Consider the following 19,969-nt stretch of genomic DNA (forward strand, 5'->3'; position numbering starts at 1 on the left):
ACTATATTATAAATTTAATTTTAATTTTTGCTAAATTCCATATACATAAATGTAAGTACAGTAAAACCAAACCTTTGTTTTTGGTTCTTGAAAAAGAAATGCAATTGTATACCAAAACTATCTTTCATTCCCACAATAAGAAAGCAATTAAAACTATTTTGGTTTGTGAATCCTTTAATATTTTTATGTAATGTTTAGCCTCCCCCCCTGGCTGTATGTTTCTTTGTTTTGTTTATTTATTTATTTTTTTCTCCATTTTGTATATATTGCAATTCTGACTGTACATTGACATTATTTTGTTTGAAGTGCAATAAAAAAAAAAATTAAAAAAATAAAATAAAAAAAAGGTCTATAACATCAACTTATCAGGAACTTGTACTTCCTCGTGTTCCAATCACGTGCTTCGCAGAAGCCCCGCCCACAGCGCTGACTCTTCACTCGTGGTCTCCTCTGATTGGCTGCGTGTCCGGCCAATGAGTCTCAGCCATCTGTGCAGGAACACAACCGAGCCATATTTCACTGAGCATTAGCTCGATCAGCATTCATTATTATATCAGGATCTTAATCTTAATATAGATCCTTTAACAGTGCAGAGATGCGGGTCGCTGCAGCCGTGTGCTTTATATCTGCACTGGCTTTCACTGTACATGCAGATGTGTATTTTAAAGAACAATTTCTGGATGGAGGTAAATCTCTCTTCTTTGATCGTGCATGACATCAGACACAGTCACTATTTCACGGAGATTCTTAAGTGTTTCTTAAAATAATGTCAAAATAATGTATTTTTATGATGTATTGAGCAAGTTTACTTTCATGCATTTATGTGATCAAAGCCAGTTGTATCATTTCACCAGTGTCACTTTCATTTACTGTGTTTGCAAATTACACTGTGTTATACAACTTGCATGTCATGCTAAGAATACATGATTTGTGAAAATGATTCAGATTTGTATCTTAATGCATACTTACTTATGGATCATGACCAAAAAAAGTATTTTATGAATCAATGTTAAGTTTTGGTTTCAGTTTGCTTTTTAGACTATTAAACTGTTGTCGTCTTAAAAATTTTTTTTAAGGCACTAGAGTGGCATATCTGTTGTTTTTATTTTACAATTATTTGCATAATTTAAATGCATCCATATTAAATTTCCAGCCTGAAAATATTTTTTGTGTATTGTGTAATGGCTTATGATGAACAATACATAGCCAATATAAAAGATTTCATGCTATTAAACTTTGTATCTCCAGATGGTTGGAAAAGCCGATGGGTCGAATCCAAACACAAATCCGACTACGGCCAGTGGAAACTGACCTCAGGGAAATTCTACGGCGATGCTGAGCTTGATAAAGGTCAGAGGTCACGGGTTCTTTCACCGAAGCTCAATTGCTTATGCAAATATCTTCATCTTTAAAGAAAATTTTAATAGTCAATGTGAGATGACTTCTAATGCAATGGTTTTTTTCTCCTTCAAGGTTTGCAGACAACTCAAGACGCCCGGTTTTACGCTCTATCCAGTCGCTTTGACTCGTTTAGTAATGAGGGTAAACCAGTAGTGATCCAGTTCACTGTGAAACACGAGCAGAAGATCGACTGCGGCGGTGGGTACGTGAAAATCTTCCCCGCCGACCTGGACCAGACCGATATGCACGGCGATTCACAGTACTACATCATGTTCGGTAAGTCGTGGTTGGTGTAGATTACGTTTTGTTGGGTTTCTAGGTGGAAAAACTAAGTAGCACAACATTGGCATATACTTTTACTATTTTTGTGTCATTTTCACTTTTAACCTTCCTCGTAGGACCCGACATCTGTGGCTACAGCACCAAGAAAGTTCACGTCATTTTCAACTACAAAGGCCAAAATCACCTAATCAAGAAGGACATCAAATGCAAAGTATGTTTTAAAATAAAATGTAATTTAACTGTTTGTACATAGATGTGAAAATGCACAATCCAAACTTTTTGAGGTAAAGACATTTTGCAGAAAAAATGGAAGTGTAAAAAAGAAAATCGAACTTTACGTTTACTGTAAAGCAAATGTACTGTACTAAACAATTTTTATTTCATGCAAAATACATATTTTATAAAATAATTTGGACTCTGAAAATCAAAGACATAAGTCTTACCAAGATGTGCACCAAATTTGAAGCTTGTATCACAAACATTGAGGTTTCGTTTAGGTGCTGTACCAAAAATAGCCACCGGGTGACAAATCAACAATCTCATGAAACATTCGTCAAATGTGGAACCTTGAGTCTCAGACACTCCCGACGATGTGTTTTGTCAAGATTAGTGAAAGATTAGTAAATTAAAATTATAATATGAAACATGGCACCGCCCACTAGTGGGAGGAGCCTGTCAAAAGGTTTTTAAAGTACCATTTTCATGGTAGCACACGTCTGGTTTTCACAGGATGAATTTTAAGCTTTCGAATGATACTTAATTGATATGTGGAAGGGGGAAAATGTGCACCAAATGGCAGTTAAAATGTTTCAAAATGACATCATAGTCATTATAATTCAGTTGCTTTGTTTGCGCCCGTCAGGACGATGAACTCACACACCTGTACACGCTGATCCTGCGCCCGGACCAGACGTACGAAGTGAAAATCGACAATGAGAAGGTTGAGTCTGGCTCTCTGGAGGAAGATTGGGACTTACTTCCTCCCAAAAAGATCAAGGATCCAGAGGCCAAGAAGCCCGAGGATTGGGACGACCGGGCGAAAATCGACGATCCTGAAGACGCGAAACCTGAGGTACGTTTTCAATCGTTAATCACCATAACCTGGGGCTCGTTCTTCGTACGTCGCTAACTCAGTTAGCAGGATTTGATTGTTGGCGATTTGGCATGATCTTGGATCGTTTGGTTCTTCGAAGCTCATCCTGGACTTGCTGTCATAGCAACAGATGCGCAAGCTCAAACCTGCTCGGGAGCAGGCTTATTTCATGTAAACAGGATTAGATCGCGGCTTCATAAGCGGAGTTGATACGGGAAGTCCAGCGCAGCGCGATAGTGCACTTTCTGAGATGTTTTTTTTTTCTCGTGACTCGTTTTTTTTTTTTTTTTTTTTTTTTGGCATTTCCAAGCCACTTAAGACCCAATGTTGTAAAGCAGTTTTTTTTAAGCAATTTTTTTAGGCTATCATCATTTTTTATGAAGATCATACAATCATGACCATGCCGATTACAGTATATCACTCAGGCTTCACTAACGTGATTGGTACCATAGACTATAGGCTGCCATCAAGGCCTCAATGAAGGGGATTATGTGAACAGAAAGGGGGTTCACAATGTAAATGTGCAGCCCAGTTACTATTGTGATTCTTAATATTCCAGATTAATAATATTATATCAAATAAAAAAAAGGCAGTTGACTAAAATCTTCCATAATCACAAATGTGAAAGCAAAATGGCCAGGATCTGTGCATGACTTAAGAATTTTCAGAGATTCACATTCCTGCACATTATTTGAAAGTGGTAAGGAAAGTTCCACAATTAAATATCAAGCTCACTGTATTACATACACTTATTGATCCTAACAGAACTGCATTTTTTCATAGGTGATTATGACATGTTACTGCCTGCAGACAGGTGTTTTATGACCCCATTTCCTGACCCAAACCAGTTACAATGCAGCTCTAGCCAGGACAAGGGCACACAATGATATGAACTTCAGCTAACTAAAGGGAAGATTTCAGAGTCTGAAAAGTCTGAGGGTTGCACACCTGACAGGGCCTGTGACATTGTTGCATGTGCCATATTACACAACATTGCCAAAAAAAAAAAAAAAAAAAAAAAAAAAAAAACATTAAATGTTTAATAAAAGACAAATAAGCTTAGTTCCTTGAGTTTTATTTCAATTGTTCTTTGTAAAGAAAAGCCAGTGGTCAAGTGCCTGCAACAAGAGATATTAGACACATGCCTCATGCAACAAATAAAAAGGAAAAGTTGGCTATACACTGCCCACCTGTAGGCCTATGTCTCCTCTGTCTGTGCAGACTCTTCTGTAGGCCTTTCTGTAGATGTGGAATCCTGCAACTTATATTGCAGCCATAAAGCATACAAGTATAAATGAAGTAAAGTTATTTATGCACTTGCAGGTAGGCTAGTTCCTCCATATGACAGTTATCTGAGAGGGATTATTCACTGTCCAGTGCAATGGAAACAAATGGACATTACAATGTCTTATACTTTCTTTCCTTTGGAAAGTTAGAAAATGTCCACTTACTGCACATATTTCAGCCACCACTTTCTTGGGAACAGATACAAGTGTTGGTGTATTGTGTAAAAGTGCACAAAAGAGGAAAACACAATGTCATTACAATGAACTACATTCGGGAAAATGTGATCAATAACTCATGGCAAAATATTTTTACATTAATAGTTTATCAGTTTTCACTTTCACAAGTCAAAGCAATTCATCATTACTTTTAATGCGGCCTTCATTTAATGCCGCAATATTTGTACAATTATTTTACAGTGTAGGCTACTAAGATCTTTTCTTTTTTTCAGCCTTTTTCTTGGTTGCTTTTATAAACAGACAACCATTTATTTAACAGTGCCTTTTATAGAAGAGAAGAGACTATAATATAACTAAAAATTACCATTAGGCTGTGTAGAATATTTTTGTACTTCACTTTTATTTGTTCCCATGTTCTAGTGTGGTGACTCTGACATTACAATGAACAAAGTAATTATGCAATTATTAAAATACAAAAAAGGCTAATAAGTGATAAAAACATCTAACATCTGGCCACTTCTAACAGATTTAAATTGTCTGCTACTTTTTGCCAGCCCTCTCTCCTGGCTTTTGCAGACTTTGAGGTGTTCCCTGGCGTTTTGATTAAACATTGAAATTCCGAATAAACTTCGACTATTAGTTCTTGCTCTGCTGAGGAGGAAAACTGAGCGCGCTCTTTGGCCACGCTGAGCAGCCAATAGCAGCGTTGCTGATCAATGTTTCTACTATCGATACATATCCCCTTTTAAGCCAGCGCATGAACGCGCAGTTATCTCAGATATCTCAATCCAGCGATACTAATCATAAACAACAGGTGAGTTCGAAGAACCCAATTAGCCGGATCATGATTAGCACGATGATATCATCTTGGATGTGTCATTTGATCTCGGATGTAATAAGCAACGTACGAAGAACGAGCCCCAGATCCGCACATCATAGCGTGCAAGAAATCTGTGTACTATTTCAAAATAGTTGTTCTTAGACGTTAATCCAATGGTGCATTAAAAATGTATATCCCTGCGGTTCAGGACTGGGACAAACCTGAGAACATTCCCGACCCTGATGCCAAGAAACCAGACGACTGGGATGAAGACATGGACGGAGAATGGGAACCTGCGATGATCCCCAACCCAGAGTACAAGGTACAAAACCACAGTCCTTACGTAGAAAATCCTAATACTAAGCTCAACCAAACAAGCCACAAAGTGGTTGAATTGGTCTAGTTGAATGGTTTTAGACAATTGGGAGACCAGCTAAAACCAGTTTAGGCTGGTCTTTCCGGAAGGGTAGGCAGCCAGCAGAAGGTTTCGGGTTCAATCCAAAGTAGGTTTGGACTTTTTGAGAGCGATTAATGCTCTTGATCAACATCACATGGACTGTTTCTGCAATTTGCTGTATTTTAAGTGATCTTAAAGGTAAAAGGTTGATGATCTCGATCAGAGGTGCGTTTCCTGACGCCAACTATAATTGCAAGTTCTGTCATCACCAACGCGATTAAACGGAACTTGTGACCATAATTGGCCAACGATGCTTTTGGGGAACACACCTGAGTGGTTGTTTATTATGCAGGAACCAGTTTCACCAACTGATCTAACTAAGTTTTGTTGATGTAGGGCGAGTGGAAACCAAAACAGATCGACAACCCCAACTACAAAGGCACTTGGATTCACCCTGAAATCGACAACCCTGAGTACAAGGCAGACGACGCCATTTACAAATTCGAGAAGATTGGCGTTCTGGGACTGGATCTTTGGCAGGTATGGTTTAGATTGGTGTGCTGTTGAATCAACATCATAATGTTCAGTTGTAGGGTTTCAACAGATTTGGTTTGGTTTTCACTTGTGAAATTTAACCAGACATTTGACAACTTTTTTTAGGGGATTTTTGCGATCAAAATGGCTGATTTTGTGGCGGTAATTTCCGAAATTGTGGCAAATTGGTCACATTTACCATATTAGGTATGATTTTAGAGGTACAATATCTTACCAGTGTTATTTTAGTATCATTGATATTCTATTATAGTTTTATTGATAATTTAAGGAGTTTTTTTCTGCAAAAACAAACAAGCTTTCTGCATTTGTCTTACCAAATTCTGACACACAACTGTTAAAGAAGATATCATTTTATTTTTGCTATTAAAAAGAAAAACGAAGCAAATTCAAGGACGTTTTGTCACGTTAACAAAATTGAGAAGTACCCCATTGAGATCTTTTTCGTGTCATAATACATCAAGAACATCCAGTGCTGTATTTAGTTTCATCACTAAATGCATTTTGTCAATAAATGATATAGTACTGCACTTTTTGTAATGATTTTGTGGTTAAATGGTGAATGATTCAGGAAATTTGATCTCAGATTCACGAAAATCACTGTTTATAACTAGTTTACCTTTCTTGCAGGTGAAATCTGGAACCATCTTTGACAACTTCCTAATCACCGATGATGTTGAGGAGGCTGAGAAATTTGGTACAGAAACATGGGGCGCAACAAAGGTAATACATTGGGTTTATTTCCACAGCAATGTGTTTAGATGATGTGCGTCTTACCGGTGTTGTGTTTTTGTATCAGGGGCCAGAAAAAAATATGAAGGACCAACAGGAAGAGGAAGAACGGAAAAAGCGGGAAGATGAGGAAAAGAGCAAGAAGGATGATAATGAGGAAGACGAGGAGGACGAAAATGAAGAGGATGAGCCAGAGGAGGAAGAGCACACAGAAGAACCTCCTGAGGAGGAAGAGGAGGGTGATGATGATGCGCCCCACAAAGATGAGTTGTGAAGAAGAATCCCTTCCTGAATGAGCAGATCTGATGTGTTTCTGTTGTCTTTTTCTTTAAATGTGGTGTGAATTCTTGGCCCCGCCCCTTCTAGTCACATGTCGCATCCCTAAACTCAGATTTCTTTTGGTTTTGCTGCTAGAAGCCCCACCCCATCATGTTCATAGTACGACCTGTTAAACTTTAGACTAATAGAGGTTTGGGTTTTCTGTTCAGTCTCGAGTCGTGCAAGGGGGAAAATTCTGATGTTGATCATATGTTGGATTTGCACTTTTTTAAATAAATGATTTATTTTTAAATCCTCGTCTGGGTCATTTTTCCAAAATGTGTTGGAAAAAAATCCACCTCAGTATGTGGATATTAAATTGTCCTCATTTTTGGTTTAAAGTGTAAGTTTTATTTATTAAGTGCAACGCAAGTAATTAATTACATTTTATTTCTCAAAAAAAAAAAAAAAAACACTTAAAGAAAACAATTAAAGCATGTGTTATTCAGTTTAGTTCAGAATTTACATGATTTAAATATTTATTGCTGAGGATTTAAGCATTGTATAACTTTCCTGACATAATGACAAAGTCCCATTAAAATGTACTTTTTGAATTTCATAATTTTTTTGTTTATCCCATAATTAAGACATAGCCTAGTTTGTCATAATTATGCCCTTTTTCTCATGTTGAATTTGTCAATTTCAAATCATAATTTTGACTTTTTAATCTCGTAATTATGACGTAGTATGTTATACCTTGGACTTGTGATAATTTTGACTTTCTCATCTTGTCATAATTTTGACTTATGTCATGATTATTTTGTCAAATGAGCTCATACTGGAAAAACAAACAAACAAACACGTCTTGAATGACTATAAACGATGTGTACATTGACTATACTTGTCGAAACCTTCGTTGAAAATTTTGTCAAATTATTATTATTATTAAATAGCCCACATGAATAAATTATATTTAGTTTATAAGAAATGTTAATGTGTGTTTGAGACAGATCTGTCTTTTTCGTCGTCTCCAACATCCCTGTTTGTCACTGACCCCGTGAAGATAGTTCTGAGGAAAGTTCTAGAAACATGTCGAGTATTTATTCCGATATTTCTAACCGTCTAAAAGGCTCTTTGGGGTCACCGTACGTCCACGTGTCTTGTCCTATTCAGCAAGTAGATGGCGTCTTCCCGTAACACTAACACACCCGCTCATCCCTGCCGAAGATAGCTGAGTCACATCTCCACACGCGCTCATTCAGGACACTTCCGAGGCTGTTTTCGCGGGGTCTCGCGCTCGAACACAATGCTGACGATCACTCTGAAGACGCTCCAGCAGCAGACATTTAAAGTGCAGATAGACGAGGAGCTGACGGTGAGTGTGCGTGTTTGTGCCCGTGTAAACATGCCAGCGCGCGGGCACAACGCGCTGGGAAACGCCGCGGCCTCGGGCGGCTGCTGATATACATGTGGGTCGCGCGCGCGGACAGCCGCTGTCATTGTAGAATAATACACTAGAATAGGTGACGTCACTGAGCCGCACATTCTAACGGCTATTAATTTGAAAATAACGGTCGCGTTGTTCACTTCAACGGTCTGTTTACACTCTCGTCTATGGCAAGCAGGTTTAACACCTATTCGATTAAACTAACTAGCATTTTATGTTACTTATTTTAATTACTAGTCACATGTAATTTGTATTTCATTGGTAACTATTCATTAGATACTAGAACTCTAGTAGTTATCCCAAAAGTTAGTCACTAATGCTTATTTATTAGTATTACACTACTTGTACTTGTTCCTTTACGACTAAGTTACCACTATCCCGAGTCAGTAACTATTTAATTGTCACACAAATTGTTAATTTTTCCCATTGAACACACTGTTAACTATACACCAACTAGTATTGTTCCCTGTACATCTTTTAGTTTTACTATTAAATAAAATATATATTTGAATTATGCCAGTAGGGACTAGTATCTATTCCAGTTTTATTAGTCCTTATTTATTAGATACTAGTATTTATTTAGTAGACATTAGTATGTATCCCAACGGTGACTAGTAACATTTATTTTCTTTTTTTCTTTTACTTGCCATAAGTGATAACCAGAATGGCTATTTATACTTAATATTCAATAAATCTTACTACTAGAAATGCAAAGTATGCTACTAACTATCAACTGAAATACACACAAGTGTCTAATGAAAAATAGCCATATAGATGTTAGTTTGATTTTAGGAATAAATATTAAAACAGCTTGCCATGCTTCTGAATTTCCTAGAATGACTAGGTTTATTGATTACTGACATTAACTGTATTATGTTAGAAAATATTATTTTAAACTTTTTAAAATGGAGTCAGATTAATGTGTCTCTGTCATTTAAATGGCTCATTTTTTATAATTGTGCTACTTTGCAATTTGAAATAATTTGTGGTGAGAATAATCAGCTAATGAACAAAATGCAATATCATTCTGACTGTGTTTGAGCAAAGAAATTAGATGAAATGATTTTGATTTTGAGATGATGATGAAATGACTCAGCAAGTGCCCATGTATATAGCCAGTCTTGTGATCGTACGAATCCATTACTTTGGATATTTAAGATAGTTTGGGAAGCACATGATCATTCATTGCCTGATTTCATAAGCAAACAGTTCATGAGTCATATTTGTCCTTTAAACCACAATATTGAATTGTATTGAAAGATATGAGAGTGACATTTGTCCTGCACAAATACGAAATATATTGCCAAACATAATAATGGAATATAATTCATCATATTACAGTAAAAATAACAACTTACAGAACCTTAAAATACCTGAATTAAACCTCAAACAAACCTCATCACTGTATATTATTGACATACATATATAAAATATGTATCTGATGAAATAATGTCCTTGTGTATTGTAAATACAGGTAAAGGCTCTTAAAGAAAAGATAGAGGAAGAAAAGGGACAAGATGCTTTTCCAGCTGTCGGTCAAAAACTAATCTATGCAGGTCTGTTTCTTAATTTCTTCTTTCTTTGGACATTTTTATTTCTGGTATTGCAAAGCTTAAATATTATATACCATATTTAGCTTTTCCATGCAGCATATTCTGGTTTGTGTGAATCTCTTATAAGATGCTTTTTGATTTTTTTGTTTTTGTCCATAAAACGCAGGCAAAATTTTGAATGATGATATACCTCTAAAAGAATACAAAATAGATGAGAAGAACTTTGTCGTGGTGATGGTTACAAAGGTAAGGCTGTTTTATTTCTCGCAATCCTCTCATTACCTTCTTCATCGGGTCTTTGCATTTTTATGAAATGCTTCACTTCCATTAAAAACCTGAGCAGAATTCTTTCTTTTAATTCGTAAAGTAGCTATGTTTCAATCCAAGTATTTTCCTTTTGAAGTTTGGGATACTGCATATAAAACGTTGGATGGAAATATCAAGATGTGCATAAAATCTTAAAATTGCATTTATGCTTAAAGGTGCATTAAGCAACTTTTCATGTTAAAAATACCTGTTTTTCTAACCCATACATGCTTAAACAATTGCCTGATGGGCTGAATGAGCCCTTCTCTGATCACTGCGATTGCCTCTATAATCCTGTACAGTAAAATAAATAAGAGGGATTCGGGCCGAATCTGAGACTGGGCGTGACGTCATGCGCGTTCAGTTGCAGTGTTGCAGTTTCATTTGTCGCCAGAGGGGGGCATAGTTCTGCAAAAACTCAGAGACTTGCTCTTTGCACCTTTAATTGAGTAGAATATTTTTTTATCCGATAAGAAAACGTGCATAAACTAGCCTACGATGGAAAAACATTTACAGAATAAATTTCACGATACGCAACAAAAAACTCAACAGACGATGTGATTGGATAGCTGGACTAACAAGTGGACCAATTGCATCGCACAGCATCTCAAATTTTGTTTTAGTTGCTCTGTCACCAAAATGATTTGGTATTAATCCCTCCCAGAAGCATCTCGCACAATTGCATTTGCAAAGAAAACATGACAGCGATTGTTATTGCGTTTCGTCTGTGCGCAAACCAGACGCGACATTTAATAAAGAGTTTTTATTCTAACTTTTGGAAACGGTTTCTATTTCTGTGATGTCACGACTGGAAAAACAACATATATTATGTAGGGGGAAAAAAGAGCCACATTGGGTTCGCCGGTTGCCGCAACTTTCATTTTTATTATTGATACTTTGCGCAAGTTTCTCAGAAAATTCGTAAAAGTTAAATTTGCAACTTTGAATGCAAACATAGCTAGTAGTTCTCTGTGCAGTCCTGTTTCTCTTTCTACAGCCTAAATCTGCCACACCGCCTCAAGCTCCTGCTCCCGTTAGTACGCCCCTCGCCGAAACCCCCGTCCATCTGCCCACGACTCCTGCCGCCCCCACAGTGCCTGTATCAGCCCCTGCTCCCGCTCCTGTAGAGCCAGAGCCCGTCACAGCGCCCCCTGCTGCCTCGGAGCCTGCTGCCGAAACGCCCGAGACTGTTAGCGCGACTCCTGCTCCGATCTCAGAAGAGGAGAACCAGGCCGCCCAAGAAGAGCAGGCCATCGCCCAATCAGAAGCCAGGTATGGCCACGCCCACAAAAAAAAAAAGCGTGTTTTTTATTACTAAAAAGAATAAAAATCTCTTAATTTGTCTATTTTGTGCAGCATTATAGATGAGTTGGGTCTTTTAGAAGCAGCTGCATCCATACTAGGTAAGTTTGGGTTATTTGTTTTGTTATAAAGGAGACATGAACTTGACATTAACATCTGTCGTTTTTTTAGTTACGGGTCAAGCGTATGAGAATTTGGTGACGGAAATCATGTCAATGGGTTATGAGAGGGAACAGGTCATCGCCGCCTTACGAGCAAGTTTCAACAATCCGGACAGAGCCGTGGAGTACCTGCTTATGGTAAGAGTTGTATGTTTTATGCTTTATTACCAGAAAAATGCTTTAAAAACTGCCTATTTTTGCTTAAAGGCAACATGAAATGACATTTGCATCCCGTTTTATTTTGAAATATGACACATATCTGAATGAATGAAACAGGATATTCTGCTAGAAAATAAATTCAACTTTTCAAGATTGGGTCCATTTGGTTGGATAATTACTCAACTTTAAAAAAACGACTTTTAAATGTGTAGTCTTACATCCATGCTAACCATTTAGATCACCAAAAACAAACACAAAAACACACACATATATATACGTGGCATAAATAACAAAAAGAGTAATGATAATTACAATGATTAATACTAATACTAAAATATAATATTGAATAGAGTATTTACATGATTTAAAATGTATTTAAATACATATTAAATTATTAATATTAACATTAATAATAAAATAAATTAATACATTTGCAACCATTTATATCACCAAAGTTGCATAAACACTTGTAAATAATGAATGGCATAAATAACGAAAGTAATAATGATAATTATTAATATTAATACTAAAATTAATTGTAATATTAAATAGATCAATTATTTTAAATTATTTAAATATATATTAATGAGCTCTGGCGATGACAGTGATGATGGTAAAAAACATCTGCTCAAATTGAACCCTTCCAAGTTCCAGAAAGTAACAAGATAAGTTTAATTTTATTCTTTTGTAATTGTTATTAAAATATCAGGAGTGTTTTATACTATTGCGGCAGTTAGAGATCCATCTGTGTTAGAGATAGATCCGGGTTGCTAAAGACCTATGTTATAATGATTGGTGAAACATAAATGCATTTAATTGTTAATTGAAACATTGAGAAGAAATTTCATTTTTGGGGTCAAGACATTTCATGTTGACTTATGGCACCTTGTTTGACTTCACATTTCAGTGTGATTCCTTTTTAAACCACACAAATTCACGAGTTGCTAATGTCCATTCCTCAAGGGTATTCCCACAGAATCCGAGCAGCCTCCACAAGAAGTAGTTCAGCCCACTGCCGTGTCCAACCCCACCCCGCCCGCCCCACAGCGACCTCAGCCTCCACCCGCCGCCGCCGCCGCCACAGCCGCAGCCGGAGCCGCCGCCGCCGCCGCCACCGCAGCCGGAGCGGGTGAGTGGCCATTTGCTCATGGAAATAGACACTAGTTTGCCCTGCAGCTGCCGCGTTCTTGCTGATTCGTTAAAATGTTATTTCGGTAGCACAGCTGATGGAGGAGTCTTGACTATTTCAATGCTCACTTGGATGTACTTTAAATCAAGCTGATGAGGAAAATCTGAAAGTTGAAGTGTTTTTAACTCAATCATCCTATTGTGTTGCACTTTTGATTTTTAAACTGCTTGAAGCACTGGTTAAACTATTTACTTCTTCTTGAAATTTGGTGATTTGTTCTCATTTAGGGTCATGAATGTGCATGTAAAATATAGAGGCATAGATGTGTTTTGGAAAGGCTGTACACATTTTGGTGAATGCGATTGTGTTTTCCCCATTGGTTTCCATGCAATTCGCCAAAAGTCAACACTTTGAAAAACAACAAAGAAACATGGTTAAAATTTAAAAAAAAAAAAAAAAAAAAAAAAAAAATATATATATATATATATATATATATATATATATATATATATATATATATAAGCCTTTATTTTAGACTAAAATATGAAATATGTGAGACCTTTGATGAAATTTTAGACTCGAAGTTTACTTGAAACTGAATACTTTGCTGTATAACAAATAAAATAAATGTTTTTGGTTGTTAGTTTTCTAAATGGATTCTAATTACTAGTTGCAGCTCTGAAAATAAGTGTAAGAAACAGGCATAACAAAAACGATAAATGCTATTTACACTAAGCACAAATAATGTTAGATACTATTTATACTTGTAGTTATTTGCACCTCGTTGAACAGTCCCTAAAACTAGTTGGAACAAAATAAAAACATTTCTGATATATTTTTTTAATTTCTCATATTTCATATATTTTTTTAGTATCTGACAAGCTAGTCATTTTAGTAGCATTGATATAGCCTACTATTATAGTTTTTATTTATTTATTTCAAAAAGGAAAGTGTACAATAATCAACATTCATAAATGTAAATGTATCCAAATTAGCCCAAAGGCTAGTTTTCATTGGTAGTCCCTTTTCCAGATGTTATTAGGCATAAAAACTCGATAAAAGAAATATTATATTTGATATGTTGATACATGAAATATGTTTATTTTAATTTTTACATTTTCTTTTTTTAAGTAATTTAGTAATTAAATAAAAAGTAAACATTTTAGTCATTTTGTTATGTTTTAAAGTTTTTTTTAAATGTCTACAATACCTTCAATAGAGGTTTTATGTGTTTACGTGACTTGTGTTTTTCGTAGTGTTGATTTTTGCTGAATTGTAACGCGAACACGTATCCGTATTATCAACACAAACTGCATTAACAATAAGGAAACGTTGAAGTGAAAACACACATTGACATTATTTTTACTTTCCCATTATGAGGCACATAAATGACACAATGTTGCGGAAAACAAAGTACAAAACAAAGAAAATGCGTTTTTTGTTTTTGTTTTTTCACTTTTCCTTGATTTTTGGTTTCGGGCCAGACTCCTGTACAGCCCTTTCTATACTGTGAGCAGGTGCGGAGCCCGGATCCGTGCCGGTGACGGCGAACCCGCTGGAGTTCCTGAGGAACCAGCCGCAGTTCCAGCAGATGCGGCAGATCATCCAGCAGAACCCGACGCTCCTGCCGGCTCTGCTGCAGCAACTGGGCCGAGACAACCCGCAACTCCTGCAGGTGGGCGGAGCTTAGCCGCGTCCCGTCCAATAGAGTGCTGTGGTGACAATTGGGAAATTGTCACATTCGTTTGGACTAGTTAAACATTTGGTTTCCGCTGTTGTCCTGGAATTTTCACAAAAAAATTTAAAAATGTGAAATTTTGCAACTTTGGCTACTAGCTGAAATAAATAATATTTTTGGTTTAACACTTTACAATGTCCCATATATTAAAATTAGTTAACTACATTAGTTAACATGAACTAACAATGAACAATACTTCTAAACCGAAAATAAAATTAAAATGAATATGATTTAACAGCATGTGTATATATATATATATATATATATATATATATATATATTTATTTATTTATTTATTTATTTATTATTATATTTATTATTTTATTTTTTTTTAAAGCGGAAGTATTTTTTCCTTTCACTTTTTCCCATAGGGTTTTTAAAAAAGTCTCCGTTGAATAATTTTAAGCCATGAAATTTGCCATTACAAACTTTTATTTGAAGCAAAAAAAAATGTATGTAAGGATTAATTAGCTGAATTCTATTTTAAAAATTGTGGAGAAAATGGATCGCTATTAGTTCACCACTTATTCCACTGTTAAAATGTATTTTTATTTTTATAAATATATATTTTTTAATTAATCTGAATTGTATAACACTTAGTGACTTTTGTGGCACTTGCTATTTGAACACAAAATAATAAATTATATAATATATATATATATATATTTTTTTTTTAAATCATGGCCATGATTTGAAAAGATTAAAAGGTCCTTAAAAAATACTAAAAATGTAACAATACAAATTTAAAAAAATGGCCGCCATAAATTTTTATGTGAAATTTTAAAAAAAAATCTTCAAAGCCATGATGTTGGGTATCATTGAAAAATAATTTAAACAAATTCATATTTGTTTTTATGAATGAATTAATTGTATTCTCCTGTAAAAATTGTGGAAACAAATGGATCGTAATTGTTGCTTAAATATTACTTAGTACCATAATATTCCCTCAAAATACAAATATATTAATATAAAAAATATTATAGAACGAACATATATTACATTGATTTTACTGGAAAAAAAAGTTAACTTTGAGGTGTATGAGCGTGACCCTAAACAATGAGCACCAGAGGGTTAAAAATAAGTTGAAGTTAAAAATAAGTTATTGTTAAAAATCAGTTTACCTATTTAAGTTTTTATGTCCGAAACCAGACTGTTGCGCTCTATTAGTCATGCGTCACTTAATTAGCATTTTTTCATATGTGTGTTTGCAGCAAATCACGCAGCATCAGGAGCGGTTCGTGCAGATGTTGAACGAGCCGCACGCTGTGGAGGCCGGAGCCACCGGAGCCGCCGAAGCTCCCATCGAACCACAGAGGAACTACATCCAGGTCACGCCGCAGGAGAAGGAAGCCATCGAGAGGGTGCGCTAACACCGCGTGGAATTTTCACACAAAAAATTTACAAAATGAAATTCTACTTTGTGAACTAGCTGAAATAAATAAAGTTTGTAGTTTAACACTTTATAATAAGGTCCCATATATTAACATTTGTTAACTACATTAGTTTACACAAACTAACAATGAACGATACTTCTAAACTGAAAATGAAATTAACATTAATACGATTTGACAGCACTATATACTGTATATATATATATATATATAATCGTTATCATATAAATAAAAAATGTCACATCTACTAATATATAAATAATAAATAATATATATATATAAATCTATTAATCGTGATCTAACAAGAGTTTGTTTATATAATATGTGTGTGTGTGTGTGTGTGTGTGTGTGTGTGTGTGTGTGTCTGTACACACACATACTATATGTATGCATAATTATATAAATATGTGTGTCTGTATACGTGTGTGTATGTATATATATATATATATATATATATATATATATATATATATATACTGTATCAGTGGCGATTTCTTTAAGACTGCAAGGGAAGCTCGGCTTCCCCTATAATGTCAAAAAATTAATGGTCGAAGACGAGTTCGTTCAGAATCAGTTACATATAGCAGGTCGGCTGACTCGATTCTCATACATTCCCGTAGCGTCACAGTGCATTTCCTCGTTGAAGCCCAGCTTCCATTGACTTCAATGGGGCTGCTTCGAACAGTTTTTTTCAGCGCTTCGAAACTAGACGGTCATTGGATAAATGCTGCGATTATGTCCCACCCATGGAAGCTCAGCTTCTCTGGGGGTGAACGGGGAGTGGGCTGTCCTGGACTCCGGGCTTCAGCGTGATGATTGGAGGGTCTGTCGAAAGGCTGTGTCTCCTTTTGATTGACAGCGATTTCATACAATAAAAAGTCGCTGATGTTGAAGCTGTTCGAGCTCAGTCCCATCGCGGATTTTTCAAAGACAAACTGCTGCAACCTATTTCTTGGTATTTGCTTGTCGAAATTGCTAGCCAATTTTTATACTACATTTCACACAATTATACATTTATACCTTTATTACTTATTATATATTTGTATATTATTATTATTAGTAATAATTCAAAAATAATTATTAAAATAATTAAAAAAATATATTATTATTAGTAGCATTATTATTATACTTTATTATATTATTACATTCATTTTTCACAGACCATTTTCTTGAAAAGGAACGTAGAATTTACGTATAAATAAATGAATAATTTTTATGATGTAGGCCGAAAATTAGCTTCCCCTCTTTGAAAGACCAGCAGCCGCCACTGTACTGTATATAGCCTATGTATATATATACACACATATAAACAAACTTTTATGTGATATGCGATTAATCATTTTGAAATCGATTAATTGCGATTATCGCATCTAAAATGAAATTTAGTATATTTATACACACATTTTTTTATTTTTTTATTTTATTGTTCTAATGGTCATGTAGTTGTTTTGTGAAAAAGCAGAACTAAAACAATTTCAAATAATGTATTTTAATTGTCATTAGTAATGTGTTTATTCATTATATTGTATTACAATTTATTGTAATTCACATGCTTTTAATTTATAATAGTTATTCGATTTTTTGCAGAATCTTAAAATCTCGTTATGTTTCGTAGTTAAAAGCTCTGGGGTTTCCCGAGGGACTCGTCATCCAAGCCTACTTCGCCTGCGAGAAGAACGAGAACCTCGCCGCGAACTTCCTGCTCCAGCAGAACTTTGACGACGAGTGAACGTCGAGGACGACGGCGGAGCGTGCGCATGTTGTGCGTTGTGTGTGAATGTGTGCGCTGAAGCGAATAGGAAGTCGACTGATCTTCCATGATGATTGTCATGGAGTTTAAACTGAAGCCATGATGTGAGGTTATGTATCAGCACAGCGTTTTATTTTGATAGATATAGCCGATCCTCCACGACGGGGTGTCTGTTGTCTGTCTGGTTTCTGCTGCTATCACTGCTGTGTGCGTTAAAACCCAGCCAAAAAACTCTCTCAAGCTTCATTTTTTGCCATCGGAATCATGTTTTTCAATTGCAGTATTAATAAATAGGTGATTCAGTCAGGGTAGATGCCAAATTTAGTTTGTCGCCAATGAAAACAAGGCGTTGAGGCCATTTTTGTTGGGTTTCTCTTCTGGAAGACATTTTCGAGTCCGCCTCACAGTCTGTCAAATTAAATATGGCGTCTACTTTAACGTCTCTAACTGCCAATTTATATAATTTTTCATGTTTAATTTCCTGTCCAGCTTTCATTCAGTGGATGCCACCAAACTACTTTGCAGTTCTCCTACGTTAATATTAGAAGTAAACCCACTGTATGGGGATGTTGGTGTTTTTAAACCCATGTTCAAAAAAACAGCATTGATGGTTGAGATTTCAGTCGGCTACTTAACTAGATTTAATTTCTGTTATGTTTACAGTCTAAAGTTCCAACATAAAACCAGTTCGGTATGCAGTAGAAACTCGTGCAGTGGTTTTGAACGGAGCCCGAAATGCTGCAACAATCGTAGGTACTTTATGTAGTGAAGCAACTGAATGTGATCGAGTGTCTCAGCGCGTCTCTTAAAACCTCATGAAAATATGCATACATGTAATTTAAATATTTGTACATATTTGAGTGAAGGAGAAAAAAGGAGTGTTGTCTTGGTCTCTGTTGTACACTTAAGACAGTGCCAAACGAAATTAGAAACTGATAATGGAAGAAATTACAGTGCAGTGCTTAAAGTGGATGCAGAATGCATATATTTTTATATAAATGATGTGTCCTGCTCCTATGGGTTTGCTTTGTATAGAGTTAAAAGTGCTGGAAGGGTGTTATTTTTATCTAGTTGGTTGAAAAATTAGTGTTCTAACAGGTACAGGCAAGAGTCCTGTTTACACTATGTGATGTAGTTTTGAGTTTTTATTTCAGCGTTTTGTATTCTTTCTCTTTTTTTTTCTCAAAGGATCTGATGTGTGTAGAAAGTAAACAAGGAAGAGTTTGATTTTAAGCACAAAATGGTTTGCTGAGTGGTTTATGAATGTATTGTTTTAGTGGTGTGTGAAATAAATTGCTTTTAAAAAGCTTAATTGGAGTTTCCAATTGGATACTGCTCGTTCATTAGAAATGATCCATAATCAAACTGACAATATGGTTTTAAAAACCTTACACAATTAACTACAATACTTTGGTTGATACTATGGTATTGGGAGTTCCTATATAGTATTTAAGTCATAATACTATGGCATTCCTGTAAAACACTGATAACCCCATATAAAAAATATATAATGCCAGTTCCAGTCAATGTTGTGTATTTCTAGATCATAGGTTCTTGACACCATCTATTGGCTGAGATTATGGCTTGCTCCTCGTTAGTATAGTGGTAAGTATCCCCGCCTGTCACGCGGGAGACCGGGGTTCGATTCCCCGACGGGGAGATGGCAAACTTTTGACAATCCATTTCATTTTTATCAGGTAAGGAAAATTAGAGTTTCGAAAACAAAATTTCGCTTGTGATTTGTACTCTTTACACAGCTCTTGTCCAGTTATACTTGAAGTTAAATGTATGAACATTGAATTGCATTATTCTTGTATTCAAACATTGCAGTGAAATCAAACAAATAAATCTTAGGATGTATCCAAGAGATAGGGTAGGCTACAATTGTGAAGTTTAAATGACTTATCTGATCTTAAGATTCAGTTGATGCTATAAAATGGTGTCGATCACAAAATGCTAAAAGTTTAATGCATATTTATTGAAAATACATGAAACCCTCCATGTAGTGTATTCTCTAAAGGAGTTTATTTCTTGA

General features: G+C 35.6%; 2 protein-coding genes across 3 annotated transcripts; both read left to right on the forward strand.

Moving 5' to 3' along the window:
- Window positions 1–475: 475 nt before the first annotated feature.
- Window positions 476–7,311, forward strand: calr3a (calreticulin 3a). The gene is made up of 9 exons (XM_079889790.1): window positions 476–686; window positions 1,249–1,350; window positions 1,474–1,677; window positions 1,800–1,894; window positions 2,546–2,755; window positions 5,268–5,381; window positions 5,853–5,996; window positions 6,639–6,731; window positions 6,808–7,311. Exons 1-9 carry the CDS (start codon window positions 596–598, stop codon window positions 7,012–7,014), a joined length of 1,260 nt encoding a protein of 419 aa, XP_079745916.1. The 5' UTR covers window positions 476–595; the 3' UTR covers window positions 7,015–7,311.
- An 847-nt stretch (window positions 7,312–8,158) lies between these two features.
- On the forward strand, window positions 8,159–19,246 carry rad23ab (RAD23 homolog A, nucleotide excision repair protein b). 2 transcript variants are annotated; one of them, XM_079890963.1, is made up of 10 exons: window positions 8,159–8,373; window positions 9,920–10,001; window positions 10,165–10,244; window positions 11,302–11,576; window positions 11,661–11,707; window positions 11,778–11,905; window positions 12,890–13,055; window positions 14,573–14,730; window positions 16,005–16,154; window positions 17,800–19,246. In XM_079890963.1, exons 1-10 carry the CDS (start codon window positions 8,305–8,307, stop codon window positions 17,911–17,913), a joined length of 1,269 nt encoding a protein of 422 aa, XP_079747089.1. In that variant the 5' UTR covers window positions 8,159–8,304; the 3' UTR covers window positions 17,914–19,246. The 2 variants fall into 2 exon arrangements, with proteins under 2 accessions (XP_079747089.1, XP_079747090.1); XM_079890964.1 differs by having other exon boundaries at window positions 8,180–8,373; window positions 12,890–13,024; window positions 14,572–14,730.
- The last annotated feature ends 723 nt before the right edge of the window (window positions 19,247–19,969 follow it).

The sequence above is a fragment of the Squalius cephalus genome (genome assembly GCF_949319135.1).
Source record: "Squalius cephalus genome assembly, chromosome: 13".
NCBI lineage: Eukaryota > Metazoa > Chordata > Actinopteri > Cypriniformes > Leuciscidae > Squalius > Squalius cephalus.

Excerpts from the sequence above, each read along its gene's own strand:
- rad23ab (XM_079890963.1), top strand. The coding sequence starts at position 8,305 with ATGCTGACGATCACTCTGAAGACGCTCCAGCAGCAGACATTTAAAGTG. Across the intron at positions 10,245-11,301 it reads TCGTGGTGATGGTTACAAAG|CCTAAATCTGCCACACCGCC; the intron begins GTAAGGCTGTTT and ends CTCTTTCTACAG. Across the intron at positions 11,577-11,660 it reads ATCGCCCAATCAGAAGCCAG|CATTATAGATGAGTTGGGTC; the intron begins GTATGGCCACGC and ends TATTTTGTGCAG.
- calr3a (XM_079889790.1), top strand. The coding sequence starts at position 596 with ATGCGGGTCGCTGCAGCCGTGTGCTTTATATCTGCACTGGCTTTCACT. Across the intron at positions 1,895-2,545 it reads AGAAGGACATCAAATGCAAA|GACGATGAACTCACACACCT; the intron begins GTATGTTTTAAA and ends TGCGCCCGTCAG. Across the intron at positions 2,756-5,267 it reads CTGAAGACGCGAAACCTGAG|GACTGGGACAAACCTGAGAA; the intron begins GTACGTTTTCAA and ends CCTGCGGTTCAG.